At 40.8% G+C, this 13,502-nt stretch overlaps 1 protein-coding gene across 1 annotated transcript; it reads right to left on the bottom strand.

The window, feature by feature from the left end:
- Positions 1–10,128: 10,128 nt before the first annotated feature.
- On the bottom strand, positions 10,129–11,862 carry LOC117262086 (uncharacterized). Its single transcript, XM_033634760.2, has one exon. The coding sequence runs from the start codon at positions 11,703–11,705 to the stop codon at positions 10,689–10,691; it is 1,017 nt and encodes a 338-aa protein (XP_033490651.1). The 5' UTR covers positions 11,706–11,862; the 3' UTR covers positions 10,129–10,688.
- Positions 11,863–13,502: the final 1,640 nt, after the last annotated feature.

Genomic DNA, 13,502 nt, shown 5'->3' on the forward strand with positions numbered 1-13,502 from the left:
CTGACACTTACATTGAAACGTTATTGATGTGACAAAGCTTGTCGATTGCTGTTTGTTATAAATATTCTCGTTGACCGCATTGCATGTTATGCTGGCGTAGTGTCCAGTGTTTGCACATCGTAATATTTCACCGGAAATAGTGTGCAATTCACATAGTGTTGGTGTCATACTACTATAAAATCTCACATACTGTTCTAGCATCACATGCTGGTTTGGAATTTCAGACGTAGCCAATGTTCTTCAGAACGTGAGACAGAGCTGGAATCTTTTCTTGAGGTTATAATCCGTCTCCTGTGAGAAACAGTGTGTTCTGTAAGCAAATAGTAAATCAAAATGGTGGCTGCTCTGCAACGTAACAAACATACATTCTCAACTTTCATGTCTTGAGCCCTAAAAAGGAACCAAGTAGCGACCTTCTACGCTGCAGCCTCCCTGTATAGTTTTACAAAGCAGCCTCAAATTCAAGCCTCATACCTTTACCCTTCGCCTTTGTTCCCGTTTTGCACACGGACATCCCAGGCAGTGTTGAATGAAATATAATGTGTCCTGCAAGAAAGATTCATGAGCTCTTCACATGCCACGATGGCAGCAGGATTACCGATTCCGTTTTAGCACTCCATATGGTAGCGCAGCTCAACAACGTACACTACCCAGCTGCTTGTGACACATTTATTGGCACGGAGTGCAGCATCAGAGGCCACTTTGACCAGACTGTCTGTCAGTTGCCATAAGGACAAGATGGACTCAGATTAATTGGCCCAGAAGACTTGTTAGACACATGATTAGCTGTATTCTAATTAGACAGTCGTGCTTGGTGGAGTAATAAGCCTTGCGTACGCATTTGTACAATACATTTGTACTCTCTGTAATTGTCACCAGTCATATTGTGTGTGTTATTGTTGTGTCATTATTGGACTCCTGACTACACACAGCTAATAAGCTAATAACACACATTATAAATGGCTCATACCATTGTACCTATTATTACTGCATTTGGGACTGAAAACAAAAGAGTGAATGTGCTTGGTCTGACACTGATTGTAATTTCTGTTTGCCTTGCTCATATTAAATTTGTATGTTTACTTTTTTAGTAATTCACTCAACTAGCTTGTCTCCATGGCAGCAACAAACAACCTGCAAACACACATTTTTTCCAACCCTCTTATCTATTCTGGTGATAAAGTCCTTTTAGGGTGATTTTCCAGTACGAGGCCACAAAAGGCAGAGTACCTTTCAAAGACATTTGAAGAAGCCAAGGCCACACAGAGAGGACATTGGAGTGTTGTGTTGATGCTTTGCTAGATAGGCACGGCATAGCCAAAGCAAACCCTTGTGTTGTTTAGCCCTCTGTTGCACCTTTACACTTCTCTCATCTTCATCTATTGTTGCATGGCCCATCACTGACGTGCTGTCATCCCTGCATAAATCCCCACACACAATAAAGCTTAAGGGATCCTTTTCTCTGAGAGGAGATCGGCCAGTAGCCCAAGACAAAGGCTTCAAACTATCCAAATTATCTCTTCTGGGTGTTCCTCAAAAGGTATTATAGCTATCTGGGAGACTCATCTTAAATGCTTTTGCCCCACATGTCAGAGCATAGCAACAAAAAAAAAGTCTGACTGTGCAAAATCACAGTGGAGTGTAAAAATATTTTTTTGCCAGGTTGTAATTTTGTGTTGGCACACGTGCACCATATCTCCAAGAATGTTAGAGAAATGTTTGATCTTTGTTGAGTCTGTGCACACAAGATGCTTATTAGAGCAGGAGGTGGAATTTTTCATCTATCTGATTTATATCAGGTGCACGACTGCGGATGGGTAATTTGGCTGATAGAAGCATTTTTATTACAGAGCTCTGGTTGTAGTGGAAATGACAGGCCTGCTTTACAGCATTTGTTAAACTGGAGTTTACCCCCGTCTTTTGTCTCCAGCTGATTCTCCTGGAATGTTTGTTTAGACTCATCCCCTGAATGAAAGCTTCACCTGGAATTTGTAGCAGAGCCGGAGATGGAGGCAAGCTGTGAGATACACCTCGAGCCAGATGTAGATGCATCCATGTCCATTTAGGGATAACTGTGGAAGTGGAAACAGGGCTCATGCACGTGCCCCCTGTGCCACAATTACTGAGATTTATAAAACAGAACCAGGCTTACACGTAGCTTTATGAATTTGTAGATAGTATTTGTTTTGATGATTGCCCTACATTTAAATGCAGGGTTCTGAGAATGGAATTGAAGATGAATATGTCAATAATTAAATTTGGAGAGAAAAAATAAGAACCAACATCAATGATGGGCGTTAGGGACAATTTGGCCCAAACGTTTATTTAACATACAACATGACTTTTTTGTTCCAGTGAAAAAGTTAGATGATCTACTTTAAATGTTGAACGTTACTGGTGATTTTACGATACGATACGATACGATACAATATGCTTTATTGTCCCCTCAGGAAAATGTGTCTTGGACTCAGGAGCTGCCTTACAGCATTTTTACAGGATAAAATCATGGATTGTCGTGCCCGACGCCCATTTTCATTCCTGACTCGAGCCGAAACCCTACGTCTGTTGGGTTGGGATATAATTACGTTGATATTGTGAAGTCTACACAACGTCCAGAAGAAATAAAAAGCATATACCATTAAAGAAAAAAACATAAAAACATACTCCACACAATAGTTTAAGTTTTCCACTCTGCATGTTCTGCCTTAATTTCCATCATGCTGAGTTTAAAAAACGTTTTGCCTGAACACACCGAGCCTCATGCATTGCCTTGTACTGTCAGCCATATCATAAAATCTTGTTTAAATTGCCATTTTTTTGTTGAATTTGCACTTCCTCATGTCATCCAAGGTACAGTGACAGGTAGCTGGTAGTGGATCCTCTGCTCTGAGCATCCTGGCCAGAAACAAAAGTGTCTCTGGTTGCAATTTCCTGATCTGCAGGCTATTCTCATGCATTGTTCTTATGTTTTCACACAAAAAGTAATGCACCAAAAGTCGTACATATCTTACATAATCATTAACCAATAATTTGTGTGCAACTCGTGTATCTGGGAAGGCAGCGATCACGAGACCAATGCACTGACCGGAGTAAAGAATGAAGCAGTCCTGTAAGAAGGCAGGTTGGGGTGGTGGGGACACACACAAACTTAAACCTTCCCCCAGTAACTGTATGTTAGCCTATGTGACATTATTTATGTTGCATTTTTCATAGGATTATCCTATGAACCATTGCATGAGGATATGATGATCTGCATTAGTAAGGTATCTGGTCAATTATTTTTTTGAAGATAGATATTACCAATTATTTTAAGATTCAGCATTGCTATGTCAGAGAAAGATGAGGAGATACAAGCACACCAATCCAACTGGGCTGGACAGCCACAAAAAAAGGTTCACAGATTGAGATCAATGCAAAAAAATGTCAACTTATTTAGAACATCTGTGCACAAAAAGGGTGCTCAAAGTGCAAGAAATAATAAAAAGTGAATAAAAACAGCAGCAGCTTGTACTCATTAAGAAGGAGCACATCTGGTCCCATTGTGACCATTCCCAAAAGTGTGGCTGAAGGTGGAGGTGGGTGTTGATTCATCGTCCTGTACACAATGACGCTCTCATTAACAGCAGAATGACCGACTGCAGATAAGCGTTGGGTAATATATGACGATAAAGATAGTATTACGGAGAAACAGGAGGAAATCATCAACATTAATACTGGCTGCGAGCTGACCACTTGAAAGCCGAGCAGCACCCTCAAAAAAAAAAAAAAAAAAAAAAAAACCCTCATAATGTTCCTTATTTTTACATCAATTAATGCAATGACTTTTTAAGGATCTGCAGGAACCCTGTAGATGGAAACAACCTTCCCGAGGCAACAGTGGTGTATGCAGAGAGAAAAAGTTGGATTAATAAAAGTGTGTTACTCAATATGGCCAGTGGATCCAGTATTTTCAAGCACTATTCTTACCCAGTGACTAAACAATACACCATGTTACAGTGGTGTTTTGCTCCACTGAACTATTTTTAAAGTATCTGCTGAGAGCGGTGATGTTCTGTATCATGTCTGTAGACCTTGGCGCTGTCACATTCCTTCACTGGCTACAAATGGCAGCAGCGCTCCTGTCTAAGTCTGTGTCTGACAAAGGGCTGTTGTTTTCCCAGCCTTTTCTCTTTTCACACGCCAGCCTCTGTGGCTCAGAGCAGCTGCTGAGGTATTAGAATTAAATTATGGGAATATTTGTTCTACTTACTGACACTGTCAATATGGTCTGAACGTTGATTCTGTCCATCTCTTCTTCCTGTAAGACCCCTGTGTCTCATTTCCCGGGCACATGATATGGTATCAAAGTGATTTATACATGCATTCCTAACCACTGCAGATGCCAAATGTGGGACTCAAGCAGCAATTTCTCATTTAGCCTCTGCAGTGTTGGTTAAAAGGTGATAATTGTGCATTTGCCCCTCAAGAAGAAGCCAGTACATAGAGCCAAAGCCAGATATGTGTGTTTAGATTTCTTCTCCGTGACCTCATCCAGCCCATAAACTCAATTTTATTGGCCTGTTGTTTCAAAGTGCAGACGTTAGCAGGGACTGAGCAACAAAACACAAAAATGAATCCAAAAACCCATCAAATCTTTCAAGGCAACTATTCTCTGTTTTTTCTTCCAGCACCTTGTTAAAAACATGTGCTTTCTGCAACTTTCATCCGTGACGAAAAATTATAAAATTGTTGGGCTACAGATCAGAGGTGTGTTGGAAGCCTATTTTGCACGGGGTTTCATGAAATTAGCCTCTGCAGGGGTCTCTTGCACCGTGTCAAAGTAGACAACGATGGAGTATTTGGCAAGGGTGCAAGGAGGAGACTGAGAAACTGCTCTGCTCGGGAAATCCGGTAAAAAAAAAAAATCCTTTTATAAACAGAGATTCAACAAACTATCCTTGTGTAACCATCACAAAGAAGCACTCACAACGGTCAAACTTCGCTAGGACAGGATGTGTGGTCATGCCAGCTTTTTGGTTTACACTTTATTTCATCTGAAATGTCAGGTGACCTCCTTTCCCCGAGGATACTGAGTCTGTGCAAACCTCATGTAAGAGAGCATCATGTAATACTGTTCAGGTTCTTTAAGGACTCACACTAAAGATGTCCCAGTCGGGGGTCCTGGCTTTAATCTCCCATGGTTCCAAGTGTCTGCCCTGCTTTTGGAGAAACTGGCAAATCCCTTCCACAGTACATCTCTCTTCAGGAACTTTTGCTTTGACACTTTTATTTTAAAGAGTGAACTATCACCCCACTGCAGCCCTGGGCTTTGTGCTAAGATGTAATGTGGTTTTTGCATTTTATTCTTTTGAGTAAAAACTTCAAATTAATACCTGAAGAGTACTGTGTTATGAATCCTTGCAATCTCAGGAAGCAGTTGCACCTGATCCTTTAAAGTTCAAATTTAGGGGAGTGTTCACTGAATAGAGATTTACATATTCCTTTATCAAAGAAGCTTTATATAAAACTCGGAACAATAACACAGTAGCAAACAACTGTTTGCTATGTAAAGATATAGCTGAGTAATGGAATTCTGTGCAGAGAATGAAGTCACGCTTCCTCTGTGTGTTGTTATCTGAACTTCTCTTTTGTAGAAGATCCTGCTGTGTGTGCATGTTAATGCATGTAACTGTAACAGGCTAGCTAATAGCCACTCTGCACTGCACTCGTACGGCAGTTACCACAGATAGTGCCATCCTGACCTGCAGTATCAGGACGGCGTTGTTGCGGAAGTGTTACGCCCACCCTCGAGCCCCCCTAAGTTAACACCATTAGCTCTGTCAGCACTTTTGCCATGTTAGCGCACGTTGGTCCACACTGCTAGCCACCTCCATGTTGAGAGCTGTGTGGAGGCAATCCCAGCCCAGACTCTGAATCATAGATATGCTCTGATTGCTGTGTAGAGTTCCTTTAAAACAGGTTGCACCCATGGATTTATCATAGTTGTGTTATTGCTCATCCCATAGACTTTACATTGGTATGATGCCACACAAACAAAAAATCACAAGTCAGGACCACTTTAGTCAAAGAAATTTTTATTTCCATTTGCAGAATTATATTTGACAGTATGGCTCCACCCTGGGGCCTCTCTGCCTTTCCTAGGCCTACACAGAAAGCTTAAGGCAGAGAGAGCAAACTTCCCTGCCCTTCCTTGTGCCTACATGGAAAACCTAAGACATACCACCAGGAGCCAGCATCAATGATAAACAGAAATGTCATTGATAAGACACAGACACAGCATGAAAAGGAGGAGCTGGGGTGGAGGCGGGTCGCAAAGCGGCTTGCAGAGGAAGCAGCAACAGTAGGCAGGCAGGCAGAATGAGATTTGTCAACTGGTTGCATAGAAAGGAATCAGGGATCCATGGTGGCTCCACACAAACTAGTTCTTACATTGAGATTATTTGTTATTTAATATTCACATTCACACCCAACTACCAGCCAGGTGCAACTGCTGCATAGCTAACAGAACCAAGTGACAAAGCTAGAGTTTGATTGCTACTGTGCTGTTCATGGAAGTTATGTTTCAGCTTGTGATGCTGCCGTGATTTTTTGTTTACATGCAGTGCTTTTGATTAATCATTCCCTCAATTCCTTCAAGATTTTTATGACCTAAATTCATTCCTCAGTTTTAATGGTCCTACCTGATTTATTAAGACACACTACAGCTAACAGTTACTTACCTTATAACAGCTTTACACACAAACTTAGTAAATTACAAATAGCTGGTGCAACCCATTTAAGTGGTGATCGTAAAATTTCTGTTCAAAGGTACATTGTATTATTAAGTCAGATAGAAAACTCCTTCGCACTGAGCGCTGCTTTGGCCTCAGACACCCAGTGTCCATGAGGTGCTGAATCTCGCTGAGGTCTGGAAAGTATTCTGCCTCCATTAAAAATCAGTGCATCCCGATTCCTCAGCAAATTTGTGAAATTGATTTGGTGTGTTGCAGACAGCCACAGCCCGTGCAGAGCCAGTCCACAAATTGCATGTGCGGTGTGAAAAAAGTGTGGAAAAAAAAAACTGCGAGGTGTTCAGATGCAGGAGAACAGATAAATAGGACTGCTGTGTTGACAGATACTGTGTATTTGATTCTTAATGGTACGTTTAAAAATGGATTTAACACTGTTTAATACAATGTTAATGTGCTCAGCAAGACCACAGCCTGAGCCCTCTACACATTTTCCACACTGAATGACGTTTAAAGGCTATTAGGCTGAACAACTTGATATTCAAAGTTATTATGGGATATCTCTGTTTGATTTTCAAGAGCAATTGGCTGCTTTGCTTTGTCAATAAACTTAAGACAGATTGGAAGATTGTCTCTAACTAACTCACTGCTTTGAGTTTCAGAAAAAGAACTGAGGTCAAAGAGTGCTACACTGGCTCAAGAATGCTAATAGGTCATAATCATCTCTGTATTTTCAGTCAAATCTGATGAAAAAGGCCAGTGAGCTGGCTGACCTCTGATTTTCTGATTTGTACTTTCCCCAGACTTGGCAGCTCGTGACAATAAGAGAACTGTAATAAGAATGATCTGACATCAGTATAAATACTTTCCATGGGTAATTGACCCTTTTCCTGGACACACACACTCCCAAGATCAAAAGGGTATATCCACTGGACTCCAAGAGCCACTGATTAAACACATTTCAGAGGTATTTCCCTCCCGTTTCCAGGACAGATCTGGCAAAGGCATATGAGATGTGTTTCATTAAGTTGTATCTCGAAATATAGTCCCTGGTGTGCAAGAGTACAGTATGCCTGTATGTGTATATATGTTGCTCTATCAGTCTCTCTATGTATATGGTGCACATTTTTAGCCAGTGAGGGGAAGTGACGGGGCGTGTTGCCAGCCAAGTCTCAGCACTTCTCAAGAAAGACAAATGGCATTGTTCCAGGAGCAGATACCAGCTTTACTGCCAAATCCCTGCCGGCTGGGCTGAAATTTCAGCCATGTAAAGAGAGCAGGAGTGGAGCAGGGCCTGACAAAAGATGACATTGGCTTGTAAGTTTTAGGCAATGACGCTCAGGGGGATTCCATTATGTGGCTGTCACACAGCATTAGGCGAGACAGCAAACACTTTCATGTGTGGATTACCATTTACCCATTGGAGATAATAGATATTTGCCTTAGCTAATCCATTCCTCTATTGATTTTTTTCCCTTTAATAACTTCTTGCAAGCAAGCAAATTTTAATAAGTGCAAGAATGCTGACATGTAAGAAGCTGGAACAAAGGGCTGTGTTTTGCACAGATAAGTTCGCCTTTTCCATACAAATACGTGATATAAAATAATTTCTGACGGCCATTTTTATGTCAAACACCATCTTTATAAACACAGTGTGATTACTGGATGATACAGAAAACACAAACAAGTGCAGATATCAGTGGAGCTGCCAAAAATAGCTTTCAACAGAGGACGTCAAGAAGTGTTCACATTTCCTCCTATTTGTTTTTTTCCATTACATCTTTGTTGTGATACAAAAGTTCTCAAACCATACCAAAACAAACTTTAGGAAAAATCTGGCAATATTCTATGTTTTTCTTATTATCAGCAAATCCCCTTGAAGACATACTGTAAAAACCTGTACTGTACTGTAAAAAGACCTTTTTCTCTGGGCCATAGACCAACACCATCTGGGGCGGATTATTAGACAATGGGCCCCTGGGCACAGATATGCAAAAGGCACCCACACCTTTTCTACATAGGAGCAAGAAACACACATTTTTACAGTTGTTTAGCCTCTTTTGGGTCATTTTGGATCTCTGTGGAGTCGTTTTGTTTCTCTTTGAGGTAATTTTGTGTCTCTTTGAGGTAATTGTGTCTTATTTGGTTGTTTTGCCCCTTTTTGTAGTCATTTTGTGTCTATTTCCGGTTCTTCTGCATCTCTTTGCTTTCATTTTGAATCTTTTCCTAGTCAGTGCGTGTTAAGGCTAATTCACATTACACGATTTTCACCCTGATTTTGCATCACTGAGACTATTGTAATCTTTTAAGTGTTCATACCTGGCGACGTGTGTTTCTGTCATCGGGAGTCTCGCCAACTGCGTTATGACCTGTGTGTGCACACCACAAGATTTCTCCACCGAGCCCTCGCCGACAGAGCCCCATATAACGCGGTGATGTCACCAAACTACGTTTTTTAACTTGGCTACCAATGTTTGTAAGCAACTTTACAAAAAAACAAGCCCAAAGTTGCGGCTAATAAGTGGACCTGGCAAGTGGCAACCCTGCGGCTTGTCCTCCTCACATTTCTTCCGTCCTCCTGCCTGCCTGCTAATGTGGGACGTATCCCGCCTCTCATTGGCTGATGCTCTTTGTCAGTTGTGTCAGACTTCTCCAGTTTTCTAGCATGTCAGATATCCAGCCTCAGACGAGGGGCCGACTTGCTCGTAGGCTTGTTCACACAGGAGGACTTGTCGTGGCAGACTATCTGCCGACTCACCTCTGACCCAAGGTGGCTCTCAAGATCCTCTGCGACATCAAAATCACGGTGAAAATTGTGTAATGTGAACCAGGCTTTAGAGTCGGTGATATTTGCTCCCACTTACACTCTGGGCCCCTGGGCCTGTGCCCTGTAGCCCCGTTCAGTAATCCATCCACGATCATTGTCTCAAAACAAGTCAGCCACACTGACGTATAGGGTGACATCTTCCTTTATTACCAGTTTCACAGACAAATCACGGTGCTGTAAATACTTGGTAAAGTACCAAATGTGTATTGACCCACTGCCTAAATGAGTCCCCATCAAATACACAGTTTAATCTTGTTTGAGAAACATTTGTTAAACCTGCAAACTACAGTGCTCAGCTGTTTTATAAAATTATTATTATCATTTTTATGTATGATGTATGTATTTATATCTATTTGTATCTTTGTTTCTAAGATTTATGTCTCCAGTTGGAATCAACAAACTCAGAGCTGAGAGCCGCAGACAGGTTTGAGGAAGTTGAAAAGTGCTGAAAGACAGAATAATGTTTCGTTAGTTTTGGCCTTTTCATGGGATTTGTTGACAATAAAAAATTATAGAATATCACCAGCGATATCCTTTAATTTATTATATCAAGTATTTCACAATAAAACATTCTTTTTTGTCTGGAAATTGCTTTATTTATAACAAAGAAGTACAATGGCTCTGGAGTCAGAGAAGTCATAATAAAACACATAAACAGACTGGACCATAAGTAATATTAAACATTAGAACATTACATCAATTCTGAAATTCATCCATCACAGTTTCTTCTATTATAATGTGTACCAGGGATCAGACTACACCAACCCTTAACTCCACCACTACAGCTAAATAGAAAATATTTACAACAAAACTTCAGCGTAGATAAGTTGTGATATCACATTTGAAGTTTATAAGAAACTAAACAAACGTCAAGCCTTTTAGGAGAAGTGAATCTTCAGTGGGAGGGAAACTCTATTAGTCAAGAGTCACATCATGACTAAGCCTATTGATCTCAGACACAGATTGTTCAGATAGTTGTCAAATGACTGCATCTATATAGGTATAATCTGAAACATTAAAGTCATAAAGAATGTGTGTGCAAAAACCGTGGGCAAAAATACAACATTTTCCGAAGTGCCTTTCTTAAACATGCCTTTTTGTCTTAGTTCCGGAGGAGTCCTGGAGAGGCACATTCAGACGCCTGGTGTCTGGGGAGCTTTCGTCCTCGGCTTCGGCACAGGTGAAGGTTGCTGTCCCTCAGCAGCTGTAGATAGCTGTGCAGGCTTGTTTTCAGGCTGAGCTTCGGGCTGAGAAACACTCACGTAACAGGCTCTGGGTGAAGACTTGGGAACCGGGGGTGGAGAGTCTCCAGTCGGGTGCATTGTCTCATACTCTGGGCTGATGGAGTCCGGCTCTCGTTTGCTTAGGGAAAGCATCCTCAGCTCCCCTTTGTCCCTGCGTCTCATTTGGGTTTTGTTTCGTTTGTGGCAGCAACATAATATGATGATTATGGTGAGCAGAATCAGAATCAGACCTGCTCCTCCTGCCAGCACTGTGACAACAGTTTTGGATGGAAAACAGAGAAAAGGTGGTGGCGGTGGACTTTTACAGGTCGGATGAACAGTGTCACTCTTCTCTGTGCTGACTTTGTTTGCCACACTACATGTGAAGCTCCTCTCCCCTTTAAGCTGTGCCAGTGATATGCTCAGTGTTTGTCTTGTTTCGCTTGTTAAGGTCTTCCCGTCGAGTGTCCATGAGAACACCAAACCCTGAGGTTGAGCTACATTGCAATTTAGCTTCACAGCACTAGACTTGGCATCACACACATAAGTGACTTGAGGTTTTGCTACCTTGTCCAGCATACAGAGACGACCGGTCCATGTTTTAGCCAGTGTACCATTGGGATTCAGCAAATTTGCTTGGTAGAGCCCCGCACTTGAGAATTGTAGGTTCCTCAGCAAAAGAGATCCGGTTGTAGAGATGTCCTCTGACTTTCCAACGGACACTCTGTCTTGTTGTCTGTAGAAAATGATGGTGCTGTTATGAGTCCATCTCAGCACATGTGTGCTGGCCAGTCCCTCATAGACAAACGGCAGAGTCAGACCCTGTCCAACTCTACCGTAAAGATCACAGGTGTCCTTGTTTGCCGCTGAGAGATTGATGGATCCCGACAGAATGATGACACCAAGTGTGACAGCAAAACAGGCCATGATGTACCAGGGTAGATCAAGGTATCCTTACAATAATCACTTTGACTTTCCTCAGTCTGTGGTCTAATATTTTATCTTAAAGCCCTGATCTAGAAGCAGCCCCGTCAAGATGAGTCGTTACATTCGCCACTCAGAATATGACTGGCACATAAATGACCAACTTCAAGCCTTTTAAGAGAAGTGAATCTTCAGTGGGAAGGAAACTCTGTTAGTCAAGAGTCTGCTTTCAGTTCTCTGAAGATACAAAAAACAGAGTCAAAGTCATGCAGCAACTCAGATTTTCTGTCCACGTCAGGAAGTAACAGCAATATATAGAAATATGTGTCTTATGTTGCAATTGACTGCAATAAGCATGACCCTAGGGCAAAGAACTGCAGTCAAAACATTGCTTGATAACCCACTGAAACCACTTCTGTTTAGGGAAACAACACTACAGTTGAGTAACTTTTACTATGTATTGGGAAATGTAGCTTACAGATATTCCATTTCTGATTTGTACGTTTTACAGTTGTTGGGGGAACATTTTATGTTGAAATAAGGTAAAAACATATGCTGGCATTGGTTGCATGAATTTATCGATTTAGCCCTTGTTGTCTAGGATATTATCTTTTAAAAAAACACATTAATATACGCATTACATTCCAATGTGAAGAGAGGAGAAATTGTATACATTTTTAAGAAAGAGAGGAATAAAGAGCAGTGAAAAGGGGATTTAAAAAAAGGCCTCAGACAGAGGTGGGGTTAAATATAGGGTTAAAGTTCGAGGTTGATAACAATAGAGTCAGAGTCAAAGCACTGGGTGTCAGATGTAACTCAAAACTCTGCCTGCCAGTTTAACTGTGGTGACAGACCCATCCAACACAACAGCAGATGTCCATCAGTTGACTCTCTTTTGTAGCCAGTTGCAGAGGGCTAATAACTTAAACCTACCAATGCTTGTATTGGTAACTTGTATTTTGTATCAACACTAATATATAAAACATATTACCCTAACCCAAGCAGATACGTTGAAGCTTCATGTTTCTTAGTAACGTTATAGTGCAGGTGTGGTTATAGGTTTAGGCACAAAAAGAACCCACGTTTGGTGCAACACATTCTCACTCCAACCTTGTCACATATAGATTTTTGGTCATGGACAGAGGTGGGTAGAGGAGCCAAATATTGTACTCAAGTAAGAGTACTGATACTTTGGAACAATATTACTCAAGTAAAAGTAAAAAGTAGTCATCCAAATAATTACTTGAGTAAGAGTAAAAGAATATTTGGTGAAAAAACTACTCAAGTACTGAGTAACTGTTGAGTAACGTCTGATTTATTTGTAAAATAAGAACATGAACGTAATCAATCAAAAATAATAATCTGCAAATTCATGTGTTTTAAACGATACCCCTGAACTAAAACAAAAATAAATTATATCTTTACAAACATAACATAAATCAAGGCACAAGAAACACAAATATATTCTTATATATATACTGTACATATATATATATATATATATATATACAGTACAGGCCAAAAGTTTGGACACACCTTCTCATTCAATGCGTTTTCTTTATTTTCATGACTATTTACATTGTAGATTCTCACTGAAGGCATCAAAACTATGAATGAACACATGTGGAGTTATGTACTTAACAAAAAAAGGTGAAATAACTGAAAACATGTTTTATATTCTAGTTTCTTCAAAATAGCCACCCTTTGCTCTGATTACTGCTTTGCACACTCTTGGCATTCTCTCCATGAGCTTCAAGAGGTAGTCACCTGAAATGGTTTCCACTTCACAGGTGTGCCTTA

The sequence above is a fragment of the Epinephelus lanceolatus genome, chromosome 5, assembly GCF_041903045.1.
Source record: "Epinephelus lanceolatus isolate andai-2023 chromosome 5, ASM4190304v1, whole genome shotgun sequence".
In the NCBI taxonomy this organism is placed as follows: domain Eukaryota; kingdom Metazoa; phylum Chordata; class Actinopteri; order Perciformes; family Serranidae; genus Epinephelus; species Epinephelus lanceolatus.